Source organism: Pleurodeles waltl, chromosome 7 (genome assembly GCF_031143425.1).
Source record: "Pleurodeles waltl isolate 20211129_DDA chromosome 7, aPleWal1.hap1.20221129, whole genome shotgun sequence".
Classification (NCBI taxonomy): domain Eukaryota; kingdom Metazoa; phylum Chordata; class Amphibia; order Caudata; family Salamandridae; genus Pleurodeles; species Pleurodeles waltl.
In genome coordinates this window covers 1,051,160,312-1,051,185,798 of record NC_090446.1, presented here as the reverse complement: position 1 = coordinate 1,051,185,798, position 25,487 = coordinate 1,051,160,312, and the positions used below count along the sequence as shown (strand labels likewise).

General features: G+C 46.1%; 1 protein-coding gene across 1 annotated transcript in view; it reads right to left on the bottom strand.

Moving 5' to 3' along the window:
• The window catches only part of SMURF2 (SMAD specific E3 ubiquitin protein ligase 2), a 708,378-nt gene that overhangs the window by 308,009 nt on the left and 374,882 nt on the right, over positions 1 to 25,487 (bottom strand). Inside the window, exon 8 of the mRNA XM_069199920.1 lies at positions 23,665 to 23,867. Within this exon, the coding sequence (XP_069056021.1) occupies positions 23,665 to 23,867 (203 nt within the window). The remainder of the gene's footprint in view (positions 1 to 23,664; positions 23,868 to 25,487) is intronic.

Genomic DNA, 25,487 nt, shown 5'->3' with positions numbered 1-25,487 from the left:
CCAGGTGTTACAGCTCCTGCCTGGGGGAGGTGTTAGCATCTCCACCCAGTGCAGGCTTTGTTACTGGCCTCAGAGTGAGAAAGGCACTCTCCCCATGGGGCCAGCAACATGTCTCTAGTGTGGCAGGCTGCTGGAACCAGTCAGCCTACACAGATAGTTGGTTAAGTTTCAGGGGGCACCTCTAAGGTGCCCTCTGTGGTGTATTTTACAATAAAATGTACACTGGCATCAGTGTGCATTTATTGTGCTGAGAAGTTTGATACCAAACTTCCCAGTTTTCAGTGTAGCCATTATGGTGCTGTGGAGTTCGTGTAAAACAGACTCCCAGACCATATACTCTTATGGCTACCCTGCACTTACAATGTCTAAGGTTTTGCTTAGACACTGTAGGGGCACAGTGCTCATGCACTGGTACCCTCACCTATGGTATAGTGCACCCTGCCTTAGGGCTGTAAGGCCTGCTAGAAGGGTGTCTTATCTATACTGCACAGGCAGTGAGAGGCTGGCATGGCACCCTGAGGGGAGTGCCATGTCGACTTACTCATTTTGTTCTCACTAGCACACACAGGCTTGTAAGCAGTGTGGCTGTGCTGAGTGAGGGGTCTCTAGGGTGGCATAATGCATGCTGCAGCCCTTAGAGACCTTCCCTGGCATCAGGGCCCTTGGTACCAGAGGTACCAGTTACAAGGGACTTATCTGGATGCCAGGGTGTGCCAATTGTGGGATCAATGGTACATTTTAGGTGAAAGAACACTGGTGCTGGGGCCTGGTTAGCAGGGTCCCAGCACACTTCTCAGTCAAGTCAGCATCAGTATCAGGCAAAAAGTGGGGGGTAACTGCAACAGGGAGCCATTTCTTTACACAAGCCCCCCCCAGCCCACAGGCCAGGAGACTCAGCCCAAGCTGGGAGAGTCTTCCTAGTCTGTCAGGCGAGGAAGAGTAGGAGAAATAGGCTGGTTAGTTGCAGGGCCTACTCTGCCTTACATCCTTCTGTTCAGGTCATTCCCTTTGGGGAACTGACCTACTTCCACAGTGATAGGACCTAGTCTGAATTGCCTCTTGTCTGCCTCTTCAATGTCTCCACCCATTCTTTCTATTTTGGTCTTAGAGGTATCCACCTCTGCTAACCTTATCTTGGCCAGGGTTACCCCTAGCTTACCCAGAGAGGTTACCCAGAGCTGGAGTAACCCCACCATGACCAATAGGGTCAGGGGGCCTAACTTGCTATTTGGCATGGGGTCAGACCACCATGCTAAGGATAGTGCAGCCATAAAGGCTAACACCCAGCAGAGGCCACTGACAGCTGTCAGTGCCCAGAACCACACCTTTAGCTCTTCACCTAAAAGGGAAGGGGCTAAGTTACAGGCCTCTTTGGGTTCAGGTTGCCTGTCTGCTGTATTAGAGTGGGGGGTTACCACATCTTGTAGTAAACACCCTTCTTCCACTCTTTCTTCTGTTAGCTGAGGAGCCACCCACTCAGGTTTAACAGTTGCCTGACTAGCCAGGACTTCTTGTGGGTCAGGTTGGACTTTATCAGGGCCATTTTTGGAGTTCTCCCCTACTGGAGCAGAATCTCCTTGGCTTGCTGTAACCTTGGCTAAAGGTTGTCCACCCTTCCTACTCTGTTTTCTTTTCTTCTTCTTCTGGGGCCTGCTGGCATTTACTGCAGAGGCAGGACTTCCAGAATCCTTGGGAGAGGACTGGCACTGGACCAGTTCCTCTCTTGGGCTCTGACTAACCTCTGGGTAGTCATTTCCAAGGAGACAATCAAGGGGGAGGTCTGTACTGACTACTACCCTTCTCCAGCTAAGAGTGCCACCCACTTCTATGGGTACTAAAGCCACAGGCCTCTTAGTGACCCTGTCTAGGCTAACTCTTACCCTGGCAGTCTCACCTGGGATGTACTGGTTTGAGAGCACCAGCCTGTCATGCACAATAGTGTGACTGGCACAAGTGTCTCTCAGGGCAGTGGTTGGGATTCCATTCACCAGTAGGTGGTGGAAGTGTCTACTTCCCTCTGGAATCTCCAACTCACCTGTTGGGCCCTGTTTCCAGTTGAAGGCTATGAAGACCTCCTCATCTGAGGAGTCATCTCCCATGGCTACACTGGTTACCCCTGGAATCTTGTTCTGGGGTTTGTTTTTGGGACAAGAAGTGTCCTTGGTGTGGTGCCCAGACTGTTTACAGTTGTGGCACCATGCCTTAGTGGCATCCCAGTTCTTACCCTGGTACCCACCTTTGTTTTGGGTTGTGTCTTGGGGCCCACCCACCTGTTCTGGTTTTTGGGGGCCTACAGAGGACTCTTTTTCTTTGTTTCTAGTGTCACCCACTTTCTCCTGGGGAGTTTTTGTAACCCCTTTCTTTTGGTCACCCCCAGTGGAAGTTTTGGTTACCCTAGTCTTGACCCAGTGGTCTGCCTTCTTTCCCAATTCTTGGGGAGAAATTGGACCTAGGTCTACCAGATACTGATGCAACTTTTCATTGAAGCAGTTACTTAAAATGTGTTCTTTCATAAACAAATTATAAAGCCCAACATAGTCACACACTTCATTTCCAGTTAACCAACCATCTAGTGTTTTTACTGAGTAGTCTACAAAATCAACCCAGGTCTGGCTCGAGGATTTTTGAGCCCCCCTGAATCTAATTCTATACTCCTCAGTGGAGAATCCAAAGCCCTCAATCAGGGTACCCTTCATGAGGTCATAAGATTCTGCATCTTTTCCAGAGAGTGTGAGGAGTCTATCCCTACACTTTCCAGTGAACATTTCCCAAAGGAGAGCACCCCAGTGAGATCTGTTTACTTTTCTGGTTACACAAGCCCTCTCAAAAGCTGTGAACCATTTGGTGATGTCATCACCATCTTCATATTTTGTTACAATCCCTTTGGGGATTTTTAGGATGTCAGGAGAATCTCTGACCCTATTTAAGTTGCTGCCACCATCGATGGGACCTAGGCCCATCTCTTTTCTTTCCCTTTCTATGGCTAGGAGCTGCTTTTCCAAAGCCAATCTTTTGACCATCCTGGCTAACAGGGGGTCATCCTCACTGAGAGCATCCTCAGTGATTTCAGAAATGCTGGACCCTCCTGTGAGGGAAGCAACATTTCTGACTATCATTTTTGGAGACAGGGCTTGAGAGGCCCTGGTCTCCCTATTTAGGACTGGAAGGGGGGAATTGCCCTCCAAGTCACTAATTTCTTCCTCTGTGAAGTCATCCTCAGAGGGGTTGGCTTTTTCAAACTCTGCCAACAGCTCCTGGAGCTGAATTTTGGTAGGTCTGGAGCCAATGGTTATTTTCTTTATATTACAGAGAGACCTTAGCTCCCTCATCTTAAGATGGAGGTAAGGTGTGGTGTCGAGTTCCACCACATTCATCTCTGTATCAGACATTATTTTGCTAAAAGTTGGAAGACTTTTTAAAGAATCTAAAACTGTTTCTAGAATCTAATTTCAAACCTTTAACAAACTTTTAAACTCTAAAAGACAATGCTAAACAGGGACTTAACACACAAGGCCCTAGCAGGACTTTTAAGAATTTAGAAAAATTTCAAATTGCAAAAATGAATTTCTAATGACAATTTTGGAATTTGTCGTGTGATCAGGTATTGGCTGAGTAGTCCAGCAAATGCAAAGTCTTGTACCCCACCGCTGATCCACCAATGTAGGAAGTTGGCTCTGTATGTGCTATTTCAAAGTAAGGAATAGCATGCACAGAGTCCAAGGGTTCCCCTTAGAGGTAAGATAGTGGCAAAAAGAGATAATACTAATGCTCTATTTTGTGGTAGTGTGGTCGAGCAGTAGGCTTATCCAAGGAGTAGTGTTAAGCATTTGTTGTACATACACATAGACAATAAATGAGGTACACACACTCAGAGACAAATCCAGCCAATAGGTTTTTGTATAGAAAAATATCTTTTCTTAGTTTATTTTAAGAACCACAGGTTCAAATTCTACATGTAATATCTCATTCGACAGGTATTGCAGGTAAGTACTTTAGGAACTTCAAATCATAAAAATTGCATGTATACTTTACAAGTTATTGACAAATAGCTGTTTTAAAAGTGGACACAGTGCAATTTTCACAGTTCCTGGGGGAGGTAAGTTTTTGTTAGTTTTACCAGGTAAGTAAGACACTTACAGGGTTCAGTTCTTGGTCCAAGGTAGCCCACCGTTGGGGGTTCAGAGCAACCCCAAAGTCACCACACCAGCAGCTCAGGGCCGGTCAGGTGCAGAGTTCAAAGTGGTGCCCAAAACACATAGGCTAGAATGGAGAGAAGGGGGTGCCCCGGTTCCGGTCTGCTTGCAGGTAAGTACCCGCGTCTTCGGAGGGCAGACCAGAGGGGTTTTGTGGGGCACCGGGGGGGACACAAGCCCACACAGAAATTTCACCCTCAGCGGCGCGGGGGCGGCCGGGTGCAGTGTAGAAACAGGCGTCGGGTTCGCAATGTTAGTCTATGAGAGATCTCGGGATCTCTTCAGCGCTGCAGGCAGGCAAGGGGGGGGTTCCTCGGGGAAACCTCCACTTGGGCAAGGGAGAGGGACTCCTGGGGGTCACTTCTCCAGTGAAAGTCCGGTCCTTCCGGTCCTGGGGGCTGCGGGTGCAGGGTCTCTCCCAGGCGTCGGGACTTTAGATTCAAAGAGTCGCGGTCAGGGGAAGCCTCGGGATTCCCTCTGCAGGCGGCGCTGTGGGGGCTCAGGGGGGACAGGTTTTGGTACTCACAGTATCAGAGTAGTCCTGGGGTCCCTCCTGAGGTGTTGGATCTCCACCAGCCGAGTCGGGGTCGCCGGGTGCAGTGTTGCAAGTCTCACGCTTCTTGCGGGGAGCTTGCAGGGTTCTTTCAAAGCTGCGGGAAAACAAAGTTGCAGCCTTTCTTGGAGCAGGTCCGCTGTCCTCGGGAGTTTCTTGTCTTTTCGAAGCAGGGGCAGTCCTCAGAGGATGTCGAGGTCGCTGGTCCCTTTGGAAGGCGTCGCTGGAGCAGGATCTTTGGAAGGCAGGAGACAGGCCGGTGAGTTTCTGGAGCCAAGGCAGTTGTTGTCTTCTGGTCTTCCTCTGCAGGGGTTTTCAGCTAGGCAGTCCTTCTTCTTGTAGTTGCAGGAATCTAATTTTCTAGGGTTCAGGGTAGCCCTTAAATACTAAATTTAAGGGCGTGTTTAGGTCTGGGGGGTTAGTAGCCAATGGCTACTGGCCCTGAGGGTGGGTACACCCTCTTTGTGCCTCCTCCCAAGGGGAGGGGGTCACAATCCTAACCCTATTGGGGGAATCCTCCATCTGCAAGATGGAGGATTTCTAAAAGTTAGAGTCACTTCAGCTCAGGACACCTTAGGGGCTGTCCTGACTGGCCAGTGACTCCTCCTTGTTGCTTTCTTTGTTCCCTCCAGCCTTGCCGCCAAAAGTGGGGGCCGTGGCCGGAGGGGGCGGGCAACTCCACTAAGCTGGAGTGCCCTGCTGGGCTGTGACAAAGGGGTGAGCCTTTGAGGCTCACCGCCAGGTGTTACAGCTCCTGCCTGGGGGAGGTGTTAGCATCTCCACCCAGTGCAGGCTTTGTTACTGGCCTCAGAGTGACAAAGGCACTCTCCCCATGGGGCCAGCAACATGTCTCTAGTGTGGCAGGCTGCTGGAACCAGTCAGCCTACACAGATAGTTGGTTAAGTTTCAGGGGGCACCTCTAAGGTGCCCTCTGTGGTGTATTTTACAATAAAATGTACACTGGCATCAGTGTGCATTTATTGTGCTGAGAAGTTTGATACCAAACTTCCCAGTTTTCAGTGTAGCCATTATGGTGCTGTGGAGTTCGTGTAAAACAGACTCCCAGACCATATACTCTTATGGCTACCCTGCACTTACAATGTCTAAGGTTTTGCTTAGACACTGTAGGGGCACAGTGCTCATGCACTGGTACCCTCACCTATGGTATAGTGCACCCTGCCTTAGGGCTGTAAGGCCTGCTAGAGGGGTGTCTTATCTATACTGCACAGGCAGTGAGAGGCTGGCATGGCACCCTGAGGGGAGTGCCATGTCGACTTACTCATTTTGTTCTCACTAGCACACACAGGCTTGTAAGCAGTGTGGCTGTGCTGAGTGAGGGGTCTCTAGGGTGGCATAATGCATGCTGCAGCCCTTAGAGACCTTCCCTGGCATCAGGGGCCTTGGTACCAGAGGTACCAGTTACAAGGGACTTATCTGGATGCCAGGGTGTGCCAATTGTGGGATCAATGGTACATTTTAGGTGAAAGAACACTGGTGCTGGGGCCTGGTTAGCAGGGTCCCAGCACACTTCTCAGTCAAGTCAGCATCAGTATCAGGCAAAAAGTGGGGGGTAACTGCAACAGGGAGCCATTTCTTTACAATAAGAATAAGAATAAAGTCAACCAATGGTAAGCAATAAGCAGGCTGTAAACCCACTGTAAGTTCTTGATAACCCTACAATACGCCTTTCATAAATCAGACAGCTTGTGCTGCTGGTAGACGAGCCCTCAACAAAGAAACAGCTTCCAGACCCACCACTAATTGGTAGAAAAACACACAGCTTGTAAATTTAGAAGAAATTTCATGCTGCAAAAACTATCAGACAAAAACAACTTAAGTACTCAGCAGAGGGTAAGAAAGGTTTAGCGAAACCTTAAATATGTTATGTAAAAGACATTTAAGTGAGAGAAAGAAGAAAGGGCACCACCCTATGTTAGGGCAGCGGTGGCTCCTCTGCTAGGGCAGAGGAGCATCCCCCCCGCCCTGCCCCCCTCTCCCCCCACCAGTTGCAGAAGCTGCAAAACCTTAAACAAACAAAACAATAATAAACCATGTTTATTATCGTTTCTTTTGTTAAAGGTGCGGGCCCCGGGGGTGACGAGCAGTGAGGGGAGTGCACTGTGCACTCCCTCAGTGCGCATGTATGTTTGGCCAACCGTCTCAGCCCAGCCAAACACACATGCGAGGAAGGCTCTCTCCAGCCCAGCAACACAATTGCTGGGCTGGAGAGAACATGCAGAGACTCCCAGTGTGCCTGGGAGCGCCATGGCTGGGCGCTCCCAGCCAATCCTGCTGCTGCTCTGAGTAACGTCATGATTGGCCACTGGGCAGGCTGGGAGTCTCTGCCTTGCCTGCAGCGACGGGAGAAAGAGGAGCGGCGCAGTGGATCAGGTACGTTTTTATTTTTTCACCCCCAAGGGTCAATCCACCCACCCCTGCGCGCCTCACCTGCCCTGCCCCTTGTGAGCGAAGCGAGCCACTACTGTGTTAAGGATCCTATGCACAGAGACTAGAAATAGCAGCTTAGGGCCTGTCACTGTGCTACTTGAGGAGATTTGGAGGCCCAAGAGACAATGCAATTTTTCCCCTATGCAAGGCTACATGCCTATGCACAAGATATCCTTAACTTTTCATCCACTGAAGAAGAAAATAAGTTACTTACCTGTAACTGTAGTTCTTCAGTACTGGAATCTTTCATAGATTCACATGCTTGGATCATTCCCCGCTGTCGAGATGAGAGTCTCCGGTACCTTAAAAAAAAAAGTAATGTCAATATAGACATCAACATAGAGGCCTTAATCCCATCAGTTTAGTAGTTTATCTGAGTCATTATTTATAAAAGGACTAAATTTAAAGAGTCCACCAATCAGGCGACACCACCCTATAGAACCATCCCAAGAGAAGCTCCAGTCCATCAGATTTTCGAAGCATTAGTGCTTACCAGTGATTCAGAACTGAGAGAGCTAAAGGGGACCTTTCACGGGGAGGTGACTAGGTCACATGTGAATCTATGAAAGATTCCAATACTGGAGAACTACAGTTGCAGGTAAGTAACTTATTTTCTTACTCCAGTGTTGGAACTTTCCTAGATTCACATGCTTGAATCAGAGTAGCAAGCAGTAACACAAGCACACTGTTATATATATATATATATATATATATATTTATGGAAAATGTCACTTACCCAGTGTACATCTGTTCGTGGCATGAGTCGCTGCAGATTCACATGCTGTGCACAGTCCGCCGTTGGTAATGTATTCCTTTGAATACGAACCTTAGGTATTTCCTGTGGGAAGGATGTATCGGTATGTGGAAATACGCATCCTTTAAGTCTAATGTTGTCATGTAGTCTTGCTGTTTGAGCAGTGGGATAACGTCTTGTAATGTGACCATGTGAAAGTGGTCTGATATGATGTAGGTATTTAGTGTTCTGAGATCTAGTATTGGTCTCAGAGTTTTGTCCCTCTTTGGTATTAGAAATTACAGTGAGTAAACTCCTGTGTTTTTCTGTAGGCTTGGTACTAATTCTATTGCGTCCTTTTGTAGTAATGCTTGAACTTCTAGTCCTAGAAGATCTATATGCTGTTTTGACATATTGTGTGTTTTCGGTGGGACATTTGGAGGGAATTTGTGAAATTCTATGCAATAGCCATGTTGGATAATTGCTAAGACCCAAGTGTCTGTTGTTATTTCTTCCCAAGATTCGTAGAATTGGCTTAGTCTTCCCCCCACTGGTGTTGTGTGGTGGGGTTGTGTGACTTGTGAGTCACTGTTTATTTTGAGGGGTTTTGGGACCCTGAAATTTTCCCCGACTTCTTGGGAATTGGCCTCCTCTATATTGTCCCCGAAAACCTCCCCTTTGATATTGACCCTGGTAGGTAGGTGGTCTTGTCTGTGAAGTGTTGGTTTCTGTGGGTTGACCCCGAAACCCTCCCCTAAAAGGTGTCTTCCGAAATGTGCCTCTGCTCTGCGGGGAGTAGAGTGCGCCCATGGCTTTGGCTGTATCGGTGTCCTTTTTTAGTTTTTCAATGGCAGTGTCTACCTCCGGCCCAAACAATTGCTGTTCATTAAACGGCATATTGAGCACAGCCTGTTGGATTTCGGGTTTGAACCCAGAAGTGCGCAGCCAAGCGTGTCTCCGTATTGTGACTGCAGTGTTTATTGTCCTTGCAGCTGTATCAGCTGCATCCATGGAAGACCGTATCTGATTGTTCGAGATACTTTGTCCCTCTTCCACCACTTGTTGCGCTCTTTTTTGGAACTCCTTGGGAAGGTGTTCGATGAGATGTTGCATTTCATCCCAATGAGCCCTGTCGTATCTTGCCAAGAGTGCTTGCGAGTTGGCGATACGCCACTGATTTGCTGCTTGTGCTGCAACTCTTTTTCCCGCTGCATCAAATTTGCGGCTCTCCTTGTCTGGAGGTGGTGCGTCGCCTGATGTCTGCGAGTTGGCTCTTTTACGAGCTGCCCCCACAACTACTGAGTCCGGTGTTAGTTGTGTTGTAATAAATATTGGGTCTGTGGGAGGTGCCTTATATTTTTTCTCCACCCTTGGAGTTATGGCTCTGCCTTTAACTGGCTCCTGAAATATTTGTTTTGAGTGCCTTAGCATTCCTGGGAGCATGGGAAGGCTTTGATACTGGCTATGGGTGGAGGACAGGGTGTTAAAGAGAAAGTCATCCTCAATAGGTTCCGAATGTAGTGAGACATTGTGGAATTCGGCTGCCCTTGCGACCACCTGTGCATATGATGTACTGTCCTCAGGTGGTGACGGTTTAGTTGGATATGAGTCTGGACTATTGTCAGACACTGGGGCGTCGTAGAGGTCCCATGCATCGGGATCATCCTGGCTCATTGTGGTATGAGCTGGTGAGTGCGTTAGTGGTGGAGTTTTCGCCGGTGATGCATGTGTTGATTGTGGTGGAGAAGGTGATGGTGTTACTTTCTTTACCACCTTTGCTTGTGGTTGCTTGTCCCCTTGTTGGAAAACAAGTTTCCTTTTCATCCTGATCGGGGGAAGAGTGGTTATCTTCCCTGTGTCTTCCTGGATGTGAAGCCTCCTTTGAGTGTAGTCAGTTTCTACAGTTTGAAGCTCTTCACCAAATCTATGCAATTGGGTGTTTAGTCCTTGTTCCTCTGTATAGGAACTAATTTTCGGCTCTGAGGCTTTTTTCGGTACCGAAACCTTTTCGGTAGGCTTTTTAGGCTCCGAAGAAGATTTCTTTGATTTCGGCGTGGTATCTCGGTGCCGAACATCTTCGGTGCCGCTGTCTCTGCGCCGAATTGTCTCGGAGCCGGTATCACGACCGGAGTCGGATGACTTCGACACCAGCATGCCCTTTTTCGGTGCCTTGGCTCGGTCACCTAGTTTTTGGGTTAAGCCATGGCCTGTTGGCAGTGGCGTCCCCTGGGCTTTTGTGGACTTTTCGTGAGTCCTAATTTTCGACGTCTTACTCACGGTTGTTATGTCTTCGGCGTCGGATTCCCCCGAATCCGACTCTTGGATGGAGAACGCTTCCTCTTCGTCCTTGAACCGATGTTGTCCTGTCGGCGTGGACGCCATTTGCAATCTTCTGGCTCTTCGGTCTCTGAGCGTCTTCCTCGACCGAAACGCTCGACAGGCTTCACACGTATCCTCCTTGTGCTCCGGGGACAGGCACAAGTTACAGACCAGATGCTGATCCGTATACGGATATTTGTGATGGCATTTAGGACAGAAGCGGAATGGGGTCCGTTCCATCAGTCTTGAAGTTGCACGCGGTCGGGCCGACCAGGCCCCGACGGGGGATCGAAATTACCCTGAAGGGCCACCGGAGCTCTTCAAGATTCGGTGTCGATTTGTTCTAACTAACCCGATACCGAACGAAACAATACCGACGATTTTTTCCGAGATTCTAACTAACTTTCCGACCCGAAACACGGAGCGAAAAGGAACACGTCCGAACCCGATGGCGGAAAAAAACCAATCTAAGATGGAGTCGACGCCCATGCGCAATGGAACCGAAAGGGGAGGAGTCCCTCGGTCTCGTGACTCAAAAAGACTTCTTCGAAGAAAAACAACTTGTAACACTCCGAGCCCAACACCAGACGGCGGACTGTGCACAGCATGTGTATCTGCAGCTACACATGCCATCGAACATATATATATATATCCAACAAAAAGGCTCCACTTCTGAGCCATCAGGAGCACTCTTGGAATTCTCAGCCACATTATTATTTCCATTTCCCCAGCATGACGCGTTTCGGAGACTTGACTTTTTCAAATACCAGTAGTTAAAAGACATTCAAACACAGGTGTTTAAATAAGTTGCTTTCATTGATTTTACTCGTAAGTTAAACAGGACTTCCATTTCCCATAAATCACAAAGCTAGAAAAGTACCGCCATTAAGACATGTCTAAATAGCTGTTTCAAAGTTCCATTCATAATTTCTCTCCAGTAGGTTGTATCACCTAAATGGTTCTGGGCACATTACTATAATCAATCGGTCTCGTGACTCGAAAAGACTTCTTCGAAGAAAAACAACTTGTAACACTCCGAGCCCAACACCAGATGGCGGGATGTGCACAGCATGTGTATCTGCAGCTACACATGCCATCGAACATATATATATGGAAAATGTCACTTACCCAGTGTACATCTGTTCGTGGCATGATACGCTGCAGATTCACATGCTTTGCACATCCCGCCATCTAGTGTTGGGCTCGGAGTGTTACAAGTTGTTTTTCTTCGAAGAAGTCTTTTCGAGTCACGAGATCGAGGGACTCCTCCTCTTTCGGCTCCATTGCGCATGGGCGTCGACTCCATGTTAGATTGTTTTCCCCGCAGAGGGTGAGGTAGGAGTTGTGTATTATAGTAATAGTGCCCATGCAATGGAGTAAAAATGTATGTACATAATGTGGTTTAAAGCGATATATTTACAAATGTTCAAGATCAACTTCAAACGGCTACAGGCTCCCGGGGAGGCAGGTGGGCGCATGTGAATCTGCAGCGTATCATGCCACGAACAGATGTACACTGGGTAAGTGACATTTTCCGTTCGATGCATGTGTAGCTGCAGATACACATGCTTTGCATAGACTAGTAAGCAGTTATCTCCCCAAAAGCGGTGGCTCAGCCTGTAGGAGTTGGAGTTGTTTGAAATAAAGTTTGTAGCACTGCTTGTCCTACTGTGGCTTGTTGTGTTATTAACACATCCACACAGTAATGCTTGGTGAACGTATGAGGCGTAGACCATGTGGCAGCCTTACATATTTCATTCATTGGAAAATTCCAGAAAGGCCATGGTAGCACCTTTCTTCCTAGTTGAGTGTGCCTTTGGTGTGATAGGCAGTTCTCTTTTTGCTTTGAGATAACAGGTTTGAATGCATTTAACTATCCATCTGGCAATGCCTTGTTTGGATATTGGATTTCCTGTTTGAGGTTTTTGGAAAGCAACGAATAGTAGTTTTGTTTTTCGAATATGTTTTGTTCTGTCAATGTAGTAAATTAATGCTCTTTTGATGTCTAATGTATGTAGTGCTCTTTCAGCTACAGAATCTGGTTCAGGAAAGAACACTGGTAGTTCTACTGTTTGATTAAAGTGGAACGGTGATATGACTTTTGGTAAGAACTTTAGATTTGTTCGTAAGACTACTTTATTCTTGTGTATCTGAATAAAGGGTTCTTGAATGGTAAATGCCTGTATTTCACTTACTCTTCTTAGAGATGTGATGGCAATTAGAAATGCTACTTTCCAAGTTAAATATTGTATCTCACATGAGTGCATGGGTTCAAACGGTGGACCCATGTTAAGACAATGTAGAGGTTCCACGAAGGAACTGGTGGTGTTCTTGGTGGGATCATTCTTTTCAGTCCCTCCATAAAAGCCTTTATGACTGGTATCCTAAATAGTGAAGTTGAATGCGTAATTTGCAGATAAGCTGAAATTGCTGCGAGATGTATTTTAATGGATGAGAAAGCTAGCTTTGACTTTTGTAAGTGCAGTAGGTAGCTGACGATTTCTTTAGCAGATGTGTGTAAGGGTTGAATTTGTGTATTATGGCAGTAATAAACAAATCTTTTCCACTTATTTGCATAGCAATGTCTTGTGGTTGGTTTTCTAGCTTGTTTTATGACCTCCATACATTCCTGTGTAACGTCTAGATGTCCGAATTCTAAGACTTCAGGAGCCAAATTGCTAGATTCAGCGATGCTGGATTTGGGTGTCTGATCTGTTGTTTGTGTTGAGTTAACAGATCTGGTCTGTTCGGTAGTTTGACATGAGGCACTACTGAAAGGTCTAGTAGTGTTGTGTACCAAGGTTGTCTTGCCCAAGTTGGTGCTATTAGTATGAGTTTGAGTTTGTTTTGACTCAATTTGTTTACTAGATATGGAAGGAGTGGGAGAGGGGGAAAAGCGTATGCAAATATCCCTGACCAACTCATCCATAACGCATTGCCCTGAGACTGATCCTGTGGGTACCTGGATGCGAAGTTTTGGCATTTTGCGTTTTCTTTTGTTGCAAATAGATCTATTTGTGGTGTTCCCCATCTTTGGAAGTAAGTGTTTAGTATTTGGGGTTGAATCTCCCATTCGTGGATCTGTTGGTGATCCCGAGAGAGATTGTCTGCTAACTGGTTCTGAATTCCTGGAATGAACTGCGCTATTAGGCGAATGTGGTTGTGAATCGCCCAATGCCAAATATTTTGTGTCAGAAGACACAACTGTGTTGAGTGTGTTCCTCCCTGTTTGTTCAGATAATACATCGTTGTCATGTTGTCTGTTTTGACAAGAATGTGTTTGTGGATTATTATAGGTTGAAAAGCTTTCAACGCTAGAAATACTGCCAGTAATTCTAAGTGATTTATGTGAAACTGTCTCTGTTGAGTGTCCCATTGTCCTTGGATGCTGTGTTGGTTGAGGTGTGCTCCCCACCCTATCATGGAGGCATCGTTGTTATTACGTATTGAGGCACTGGGTCTTGGAAAGGCCGCCCTTTGTTTAAATTTATAGTGTTCCACCATTGAAGCGAGGTGTATGTTTGGCGGTCTATCAACACTAGATCTTGAAGTTGACCCTGTGCCTGTGACCATTGTGATGCTGGGCACTGTTGTAAGGGCCGCATGTGCAATCTTGCGTTTGGGACAATGGCTATGCATGAGGACATCATGCCTAGGAGTTTTAATACCATCTTTGCATGTATCTTTTGTGTTGGATACATGGCCTGTATCACTTTGTGAAATGTTTGAACCCTTTGAGGACTTGGAGTGGCTATCCCTTCAGTTGTGTTGATTGTCGCTCCTATGTATTGCTGTGTTTGACACGGCAAAAGGTGTGACTTTGCATAGTTGATGGAGAAACCCAGCTTGTAAAGGGTTTGTATAACATAATTTGTGTGATGTGAACACTTTGTTAGCGTGTTGGTCTTGATTAACCAGTCGTCTAAGTAAGGGAACACGTGTATTTGCTGCCTCCTGATATGTGCAGCTACTACTGCTAGACATTTTGTAAAGACTCTTGGCACAGTTGTTATTCCGAATGGTAACACTTTGAATTGGTAATGTATTCCCTTGAATACGAACCTTAGGTATTTCCTGTGCGAGGGATGTATCGGTATATGGAAATACGCGTCCTTTAGATCTAATGTGGTCATGTAGTCCTGCTGTTTGAGCAATGGGATTACGTCTTGTAACGTGACCGTGTGAAAGTGGTCTGATTTGATGTAGGTGTTTAGTGTTCTGAGATCTAGTATTGGTCTTAGAGTTTTGTCCTTTTTTGGTATTAGAAAGTACAGTGAGTAAACTCCTGTGTTCTTTTGTGGAATTGGTACTAATTCTATTGCGTCTTTTTGCAGTAATGCTTGAACTTCTAGTCCTAGAAGGTCTATATGCTGTTTTGACATATTGTGTGTTTTCGGTGGGACGTGTGGAGGGAGTTGGAGAAATTCTATGCAATAACCATGTTGGATAATTGCTAAGACCCAAGTGTCTGTTGTTATTTCCTCCCAAGATTTGTAGAACTGGCTTAGGCTTCTCCCCACTGGTGTTGTGTGAAGGGGTTGTGTGACCTGTGAGTCACTGTTTATTTTGAGGGGTTTTGGGACCTTGAAATTTTCCCCGGTTTCTTGGGAATTGGCCCCCTCTGTATTGTCCCCGAAAGCCTCCCCTTTGATATTGTCCCTGGTAGGTAGGTGGTCTTGCTTGTGAGGTGCTGGCGTCTGTGGGTTGGCCTCGAAACCCTCCCCTAAAAGTTGTTTTACGAAATGTGCCAAATGTGCCTCTGCCCTGAGGGGAGTAGAGTGCGCCCATGGCTTTGGCTGTGTCAGTGTACTTTTTTAATTTTTCAATTGCAGTGTCCACCTCCGGCCCAAACAATTGCTGTTCATTAAACGGCATATTGAGCACAGCCTGTTGTATTTCAGGTTTGAAGCCAGATGTGCGCAGCCATGCGTGCCTCCTTATCGTGACTGCAGTATTTATTGTTCTTGCAGCTGTATCCGCTGCATCCATGGCAGATCGTATCTGGTTGTTCGAGATACTTTGCCCCTCTTCCACCACCTGTTGCGCTCGTTTTTGGATCTCTTAGGGGAGATGTTCGATGAAATGTTGCATCTCATCCCAATGAGCCCTGTCGTATCTCGCTCGGAGTGCTTGCGAGTTGGCGATGCGCCACTGATTTGCCGCTTGTGCTGCAACCCTTTTTCCCGCTGCATCAAATTTGCGGCTCTCCTTGTCCGGAGGTGGTGCGTCGCCTGATGTATGCGAGTTGGCTCTCTTACGAGCTGCCCCCACAACTACTGAGTCCGGTGTCAGTTGTGATGTGATAAAAGCAGGGTCTGTGGGCGGTGCCTTGCATTTTTTCTCCACCCTTGGAGTTATGGCTCTGCTTTTAACTGGCTCCTGAAATATCTGTTTCGAGTGTCTTAGCATTCCTGGGAGCATGGGAAGGCTTTGATAATGGCTATGGGTGGAGGACAGGGTGTTAAAGAGGAAGTCATCCTCAATAGGCTCCGAATGTAGCGATACATTATGGAATTCGGCTGCCCTAGCTACCACCTGTGCATATGATGTACTGTCCTCAGGTGGTGACGGTTTAGTTGGGTACGACTCTGGGCTATTGTCCGATACTGGAGCATCGTAGAGGTCCCATGCATCCAGATCATCCTGGCTCATTGTGGTATGAGCTGGTGAGTGTGTTAATGGTGGAGTTTGTGCCGGTGATGCATGAGTTGATGGTGGTGGTGAGGGTGGTGGAGTTACCTTCTTTACCACTTTTGCTTGTGGTTGCTTGTCTCCTTGCTGGAAGTCAAGTTTCCTTTTTCTTTTGATTGGGGGAAGAGTGCTGATCTTCCCTGTATCCTTTTGAATAAAGATCCACTTTTGAGTGTTATCTGGCTCTATTGTTTGTAATTCCTCCTCAAATCTATGTCTTTTTAGTTGAGAGGACATTCCTTGTTCCTCTGAGTAGGAACCAGTTTTCGGTTCGGTTGCCGGGTGTTTCGGCACCGAAACCGTGTCTTTGGATTTTCTCGGCTCCGACAAGATCTTTTTCTTTTTCGGTGTCGTTCCGTCTCGGTGCTGACCAACTTCGGTGCCGCTGTGCTGAGCAGCTTCGGTGCCGCTGTCTCGGTGTCGACCCTTTTCTGCACCACTCTGTCGGTCCCGAGATTGCTGCGTGCCTGTGTCTCGACCCGAGTCGGACGACTTCGACACCAGCTCGCCCTTTTTCGGTGCCGATGGACGGTCACCTACTTTCCGGGTTAAGCCATGGCCTGCTGGCGGTGGCGTCCCCTGGGCTTTGTCAGTCTTTTCATGTGTTTTTTGTTTCGACGTCTTACTCACGGTTGGTTGATCTTCGACGTCGAATTCTTCGGAATCCGACTCGTGGATGGAGAAAGTTTCTTCTTCCTCCTCCTCGAACTGTTGTTGTCCTGTCGGCGTGGACGCCATCTGCAACCTCCTGGCTCTTCGGTCTCTGAGCGTTTTTCTCGATCGAAACGCACGACAGGCGTCGCACGTATCCTCCTTGTGCTCGGGGGACAGGCACAAGTTACAGACCAAATGTTGATCCGTATACGGATACTTATTGTGGCATTTAGGACAGAATCGGAACGGGGTCCGTTCCATCAGTCTCGATGTTGCACGCGGTCGGGCCGACCAGGCCCAGACGGGGGTCGAAATTACCCCGAAGGGTCACCGGAGCTCTTCAAGGTTCGGTGTCGATTTGTTCTAACTATCCCGATACCGAACGAAACAATACCGACGAATTTTTCCGAGATTCTGACTAACTTTCCGACCCGAAACACGGAGCAAAAAAGGAACACGTCCGAACCCGATGGCGGTAAAAAAAACAATCTAAGATGGAGTCGACGCCCATGCGCAATGGAACCAAGGTGGGAGGAGTCCCTCGGTCTCGTGACTCGAAAAGACTTCTTCAAGGAAAAACAACTTGTAACACTCCGAGCCCAACACCAGATGGCGGACTATGCACAGCATGTGTATCTGCAGCTACACATGCCACCGAACATATATTTATATATATTTCAGTATCCAGGAAAGTATCTGGAATACAAAATATGGTTACAGACATGAACACATCATTATATGAAAGTAGTACAAATAAAAAGACACAGTAAACTGTAAACTATGTGTGGAAGTAGTAAGAACGATGTTGGGAAGGAGAAAGGGTGGCTCACCTTTACTGAAAAAGATGTCTGAGGACTGCTTGGCCCACTGCAATGTCATCCTTTGGGGTACAGCCGAGACAGTAATGCTGTGCAAAGGTGTAGGGACTCTTCTCAGTGGCTGCTCTGCAAATGTCCTAGAGGGGTACTCCTGCAAACAATGCTGTGGACGTTGATACCAATCTTGTGGAGTTTGCATGTACCAAAGTCTGTAGTGGCTCTCCTGCTATACAAAAAGATGATGGACGGAGTGCTGACAATGCAAACACTCACCCCCAGTCACAGATCTGGGTTTAATCCATCGTTCTTTTGCTCACCATGCCACCCCAGTTTGGACCCAGCCATATGCAAAATAGTCTTGACCCTGTTCCTGTGGCTCTCCTGCTGCTTGATGACAATATTTTATGGCTGCAGCTACCCATCAGACTATGCTTTGTTTGGAAAGAGGTTGACCTTTCCATGGTGTGCTATAAGCTACAAATGGCTGGTTAGACTTTCAAAAGGCTTTAGTTCTATTTATGTAGAATTTTATGCATTGCTAGATGTCCAAAGAATGAAGAGCCCTCTCAGCCGGTATTGAAGGGTTTAGAAAAATAACTTTTCAAGATAATAGGTTCATTAAGGTGGAAGTCCGAAGGAACCTTAAGAATAAACTTTGGGTTTGTACAAAGAATCACTGTCTTTTCTAAACTGTGGAAAGGGTTCCTGGATAGTCAAAGCTTGGATCTCACTGACACGTCTGGTTGATGTTTCAGCCATCAAAAGAGCCACCGTCCAAGAGAGACACTTTAGTTTTGTTTTATGAATAGGCTCAAAAGGATATTTCATGAGCTGTGACAATACCGTGTTCAGTTGCCATGCCGGAGGCGGGGGTCTCAATGGAGGGAAAGTCCTAAACAGACCTTTGAAAAGCTGCTTAATTAGTGTGGAAGACCATAAAGAAGATGTGGGTGATCGTCTAAACTGGGGTATAGCAGCCAGGTGGACTCTTATGGAGGCATGAGCCAACCCTGAGCATGCTAGATGTAAAAGGTATGGTAAACGCTGTTTCGGTGGCAAAGCCAATGGGTGTATGCATTCCTTCTTGCACTGTGAGCAAAATATTTTCCATTTGTGGGAATATGTCTTGATAGTACTGTCCGCCCTAGCCTTGGAAAGTATTTCTCTACATTCAGGTATGATGTTTAGATGGGCAAATTCATTGAGTTCAGGAGCCAGGCCAATAAGTGGAGGGAGTGGGGATCCCGGTGCAGGACCTGGCAATTGCTCATTGTCAGTAGATAAGAAGACACTGTCAGCAGGATGTTTGGTTTCTCAGAGTAGGAGAAGCTCTGTAAACCAATGTTAGCGAGGCCATCTTGGGGCTATCAAAATTATCTTGCAAGGCTCCCTCTTCATTTTTGTCAGTAATATCTGAACCATCAAAAACATATTCCCTCACGATCCTGGATGGGGATGCTAGCTTGCAAAGAAACAGAATTTGGTGTTGCGAGGAAAATAGGTCTAGGTTGGGTTTCCCCCACTGCGAGAATATCAAATCGGCTGTGTCCTGATTGAGTTTGCTATTCGTGGCATGAGGATCTTAGTCTGTTTAGGGTATCCGCTACTTTGTTTTGCTTCCTTGGGACATCTTCTATTCTTTGTTGAACCCTGTTTGCGATGGACCATTCCTAGGTTTGTTGCAACTGTCAGGAGAGAGTGGAAGTGATTTCGTACCTCCCTGTTTGTTGATATAATGCATTGTTGTTGTGTCAGTCTTATAAGGACCACAAAGTTCTTGACCCTTGGGAATAAAGCTTGCAGGGATAGATGTACTGCTTTGAGCTCTTGCAGGTTGATGTGACAATCCCTGTGTGGTCTGTGCCATTTGCCACTGACTTGCAAGTCTTCAAGATATGCTCTCCATTCCTCCAGGGAAGTGTCTGTGGTAATCACTAACAGAGATGGTTGGGTGAGGAATGAAAGGGCCACTGAAAGATGTGTCTGTATTGTCCACCAAGATAGGGCTCATGTAAACACCAGGATTACCATGTTGATGTCATTGAAGGAGCCCAATACTTGTTTCCACTGATGATCTAACTGTTGGGTTAGAAGGGGTCGCATTCGAAGTCGACAATACGGAACTACAGGGATGCAAGCAGACATCATTCCCAAGAGGGATTTGTATAGGAGTACTGAAAGTGACTCTTTTTGCTGAACTGCCTTTGCCAGTGACACCTTCTCTTGTCTTTATAGCGTTGGGCAAGCCCTGTTGTTTATGGTATCTAAGATTGCTCAGACAAAGGTTGTTTGTCCAAGGCTGTGGGTTTGATTTGTTCCAGTTCAGGATGAGACCTAGGTTGTTGAACAAAACTATGGAGGCCTTGGTCGATTGTATTGCTGACTAGAGTCTACCTTTATCAGCCAATTATCCAAATACGGGAACACTTGATGTTTTTGTTTCCGAAGAAAAGCCGCTACTGGTACAGGCATTTTGTGAAAATTCTGGGGGCTGATTTCAGACCGAAAGGAAGGACTTTGAATTTTAAGTGGCTCCCAGTTTTTGCAAACCTCAGGAATCTTGAGAAAAATGGATGGGGATGTGAAAATATGCATTCTGCATATCTGAGTTTGCTATATAATCTCCTTGGTTTAGCCACATGTGAATATCTTGCAACGTGGCAATGCGGAACAATTGTTTTTTTTTTACATATTTGTTTAGGCCCCTGAGATCGAGAAAAGGCTTCCATTCTTTTTTCTCCTTGGGAGTAAGAAAGAAGCTGGAATAGAATCCTTTCCTTGCTGCATTAAAGGGGACTCTTTCTATCGCTCTTTTTTGTAACATTGTGTTGACTTCCAGTTTGAGTAGATGATGGTGTTTGGTAACAGAAATGAGCGGTGGATTTTATGGCGGGGACTGAGTGAACTCCAGTGTATGGCCAAATTGTACAAGGTTGCAGGCCCACAAGTCTGATGTTATTTCTTGCCATTTTTCGATAGATTGGGATATCCTTCCTCCTATTTTTAATGTTGGGGGATAAGAGTAGTCGGGGCCTGAAGCAGGTCATTGGCAGCCACCTGATTCTTTGCCTTGACATGTTGACCGCCCTTAGGTGTGGGTCTGTCATACGCCACTTGAGGTGGAGTTCTTTGTATTGGTTCCGAAATTGTTGGGACGAAGAGGGGTAAGAGGGATATCTATATTGTTGAAAGCCTCCTCTATAGGAGGGCATCCCCCTTCCTCTGGACCCACAAAATGTCAGTTTCTTGAACTGTAGCGTGCTCAACGATCTGGCCGTATCTGTGGTTAGTTTTAATCTATTGAAGAGCATCATCTACGTGTTTTCCAAGAAAGGCTTTTCCGCCAAAGGGAAGATCAAGAATTTTATTCTGCACTTCGGGTCTAACAGAACTAGCTTTAGGCCAGCCTTGTCTCCTGAGTTCTGAAGATCCTGCCAATAATATAAATGTCATAGCTGCAATGTCCATGGTTCCCTTTTATGCAGAACTGTCTTTGCCTCTGCGTCTTCTGGGAGTTGTTCAACATATGGGGCAATGTCAGCTCATAACTGTCTTTCATACCTGCTCAGAACAGCTAGAGAATTTGCTGCTTTAACTGTTAAAGACGACATCAAACAAAACCTCTTTCTGATGTTATCAAGGCACCTTTCATCCTTGTCTGGAGGTGTTGAAACTGGTGTGGATGGATTTTTAGATCTTCTTTGGGCCAGTTGTGTGATTAAGGAATCAGGTTTTGGGTGACCCACCAGACAAGCCCGGGCATCATCCTGTTCCTTGTATTTTTTATCCAGGCGTGGAAGAACTGCCATCATTGAGGCTGGAGTTGTCATAACTTTCATGCCTTCTTCCCATATGTAGTTCACTATAGGCATAGATCACACACTTTTCTGGAAAGGTTATTTAAAATCATAAATAAACAGTCAGTCTGTTTAGTAGGCATTGGGAACGCAAATCTTCTAGATGCCCATTCCAGCAGGTTGCGAAAACCACCAATGTCCTCAGGTGGTGAGTCCACTGAGGTACGTGATGGAGAATTGTATGCAGATATAAGATAGTCATCCCATTCTGTATTGGTTTCCTGTAGTTTTCCTTCCTCCCACTCTTCGGCCGATGTGGCTAGGTCATTGAGACATGGTGTGTCTAGCGTGCATCTAACTGAGTTTGGTAGTGATACTGGTCTCTGTGCTGGTGTAAGTGGAGGAGCTGCTGGAGCCATGGGAAGAGCAGCTGTTTGTGCAGATGGTGCCTCCTAATCTGAAAACATAATTTGAAGATCTGCAAAAAGGGGTTCAGGCAAGCAAACCACTTTTTGGTATTGTTCCTGTGAAGAGTAGTACTCCTGTTGCTCATCTTCTCCCTCATATTTATCATCGTCTTGGCACCTAATGTGCAATTCTGATGGACTGTGTGCAATAGAGAGTCCCTCTTCCTCAGAGTCCTCTTCATCTGAAAGATGAGCTGGAATCTTGCTAGGAGAGGTATGCTCTGGAGCTAGTAGTTTTCTTTGTTGCTTAGGAAATAAACCCGTCGTCGACTGGGTCATCAACGGATGAGTTAGCTTTATTTTTACTGTCATTGGTGACGGTGGTGGCATGATCGGCGGTGCAGTCACCATTAAAGTGAGGGCCGTCTATGATGGAGTTGTCGATGTGGATGAAATCTGCACCCTCAACAGGCTAGTTGTCGATGATGTTGATGAGAAAGATACAATGGTAGACACTGTAGAGACCATGTTTGTCGTCATCGACAAGGATGCTGCAGTATAGGTTCTCGTCTTTGATCGAGTCAACAGCGATTTCGTCAATGGAGGGATTGTCAACGACGGTCTATCAGTCGGCAGAGCTAAGGAAGGTTTTTTACACAAATGGTTGACTCTTGGTGTAGGCGGCTCAGATGACGATCTGGAAGCCTTTTATGAAGAGGGAGCCCTTTCCTTTTTCTCTTTTTTCTACTTTTTTGAAGAGAAGGTTCTACCTTCCTGAGGAGATGTTGAAGGAGTGCGACCCTAGAAAGACTCATGAGGAGTCTTTTTTTAAGGCCGTCTTGGGCTGCTCAGAACCAGACTTTGAATGGGGGGATATTTCTCTCTTCTCCGATCTTTTAGAAGAATATGAAGAATCCCCACTGTCCGAGTCAGACACTGGCTCCTTTCTGGACGTAAGTTTTTGCAACCAGATTAGCAGTCTCCCCTCTCTATCCTTTAATGTCTTTGTTTAAAAGGTACAACATACCTTGCGATTGTTGGCCGAATGATCAGGATAGAGGCAATATATGCAGTCCTTATGTGGGTCTTTAGAATGAAACCTCTTTTTTTCCACACGTACAACAGGTCTTGAAGAGACTTTTCTCCTCTTGTCTGACATGGTGAAAAAATGTCAGTACAGAAAATCTTCCGAGAGGAGAAACACTAAGCTAAGCAAAATAAGACTTTTCCAGTCAGAATAGGAGAGAAAATTCTCCAGACAGGAGAAAACCAAGCAGAACTCAGCGGAAACTCTGTAGCACAACGTGCAGTAGACATTCTGAGGGACTGGAGCTGTTCTTCGGATGGTTCTACAGGATGGTGTCCCCTGATTGGTGAACTCCTAAGTTTTGTCCTTTCTTAAATAATGACTGTGATACACTACTAAACTGACTGCCCTTAGGCCTCTGTTTATATTCATATTGACATTACTTTTTTAAAGGAACCAGCGACTCCATCCCATGGACGGAGAATGATTCAAGCATGTAAACCTATGAAAGTTATAATATTGGAGTAACAAATGAAAACAATGTAAAGCAGCAAAAAATGCAATGTGTATCAAACCTACTTTATTTTTATCTAAAGATTTTCACACATTGATTACATACATAAAAGATATAAAATGAAAGATTTTTTTCTCTGCATTATGAAAATGTCCTGGGATCCAAAATGTGTTTTGAAAAAAATCAATGTTTACTTCTATTAAGAGGCTATGTACGAGAAGTAATGTTTTATTTCCTTATGCAGGATTGTTATTAGCAGCAAGTTACTGAGATGCAATGACTGATAAGAGTTATGTTATCAAGACTGAAATAAATAATTCAAAAGCTAATTTAACCGGAATCAATTTTTCTGGGTTAATTTGAAGGAAATAGCTGGGCCTCATCTTTCACCAAATATCAATTATTTTTTATGCTATTTACTTACAACTTTAGATCAAAGTATTTTCTTGAATACTGAACCACAAGGAAAAAAAAACATGCTTAGTGTGAAGTTTCTGCTAATCTGCTTACCATAGCCTTCGGGTAAATCAGGAGGTGTATGTAAATGTGTTCTGCTCATGTAATTCCGATGCCGCTGTGATCGGACTCTCCTCTCAGCCAATCTGGGATCAGATGCCTGCCCACATGTTGCACCATTAGATACTGGTATTGGTGTATTCTCATCCACAAAGCAACTAAGAGGGCGGACTGGACTTGAATATTCAGACGCAGGCCTGTAGAAAGAAAAGTGAAGTTGGGTTTCCTGATCTTACAGAAAGTTTGCTAAACTCTCATTAAACTCATTAGGCGATGATCAAAATCTCAACAGTATCCTCTACTACACAGGCATACAAGACAACGCTCTAAATTGTCTTTCACCTTTTATGGGTAACAGGCATAAATTTCCCCAAATCGGCCACTCTAGATCACTAATGTAATTGACCTGTAGATTCCTTTGACGTCATCATCTTCCAGATAAGTTTTAGCTGAATTGCTGTTGATTCCCATTGCCAACCAGTACTGACCTGTTACTTACCATCCACACTAACAAATATACATCATAAGGTGCATCCAGTATCCTCTCACAGCATATGCACCATTGTGGGCGCCAGGCACAAATGCCAAAGGCTGTGCTCCTTTGATGTTTGTACGTAGTTTATGCAAACATTGAAAAGTATGTCAGTTGCAGGAAACTATAAGGTCAAAAGAAACAAGCACCGACAAAGCCAATAGGTCTCACCTGTGCAAGAGTTATTGGCTAGGCAACATGTTGTTGCCATGTTGTACACCAGTAGGGCTGCTGTTCAGCATCACTAAAAGTTAGTGGCGTGGAGTGTCAGAGTGGAGTGGGTGAGTATTGTAGTAGAGCGGTTTGTTTTAATACAGTGTCAGAGTGGATTAGGGGGGAGCAGAGTGTTGTAGAGTTGAGTAGAGGGGAGTAGAGTTCAGTGGCAGAAAGTGTTGTAGAGTGCAGTGTCAGAGTGGTGTGGAGTGAGGTGGAATACGGTGGAGTGAGGTGGAATAGGGTGCAGTGGGTTACAGTGGATTGAGGTAGTGGGCTGGAGTGAGCTGAAGTAGAGTGGGTGGATTTAATTGGGGTAGATTGGGATGCACAGAAATGGGGTGAGCTGGATTGGATTAGGGTGGATTAAATTAGATTGGGGTGGGTGGACTGAATTTGAGTGATGGGACCCGGTCAGGGTGCGCTGGATTGGACTGGAGTGGGGTGAACTGGATTGGGGTGGATTAGATTGAACTGGAGTGGGGTGGACTGGATTTACTGAAGGTTTATTGGACTACAGTGGGGTGGATTGCACAAAAGTGGTGTGGAATGGACTGCACTGGAGTGGGGTGGATTGGAGTGGGGTGGACTGGAGTGGATTGGAGTGGACTGGATTGGGGTCGGGTAGACTGGAGTGAAGGTGGATTCGAACAAGTTACATATCTTCAGTAAAGCCTTATCTGGTACAGACAATATCTAGATGTAAGATTCCTTACTTTTGCATTTCCCCGGCATCAGACTGGATCCAGAAGATTTTTCTTGAGCAGTATACCTGTGCGTCGTTAGGTGGCGTCGATCTGCTCCACATAGCAGCGCCAGAAGTGACATCCACATCACCTACATAGGCACCACCCCGGTGCCCTGACATCAGTTACTTTTCATGACTTTTCACACCAGGAGCGCGGAGCCATAAAGTACACTGACACTGATGTTTCCAAACTAGGGCCATGAAAAGGATCCCTAACCCTAGAAATCTGTTCACAGAGCAAGGAGGATGGGTGGGTCAGTAAGGAATCTGTGGCTAGATATTGCATCCACCAGATAAGGCATTACCAAAGGAAAGTAACTTGTT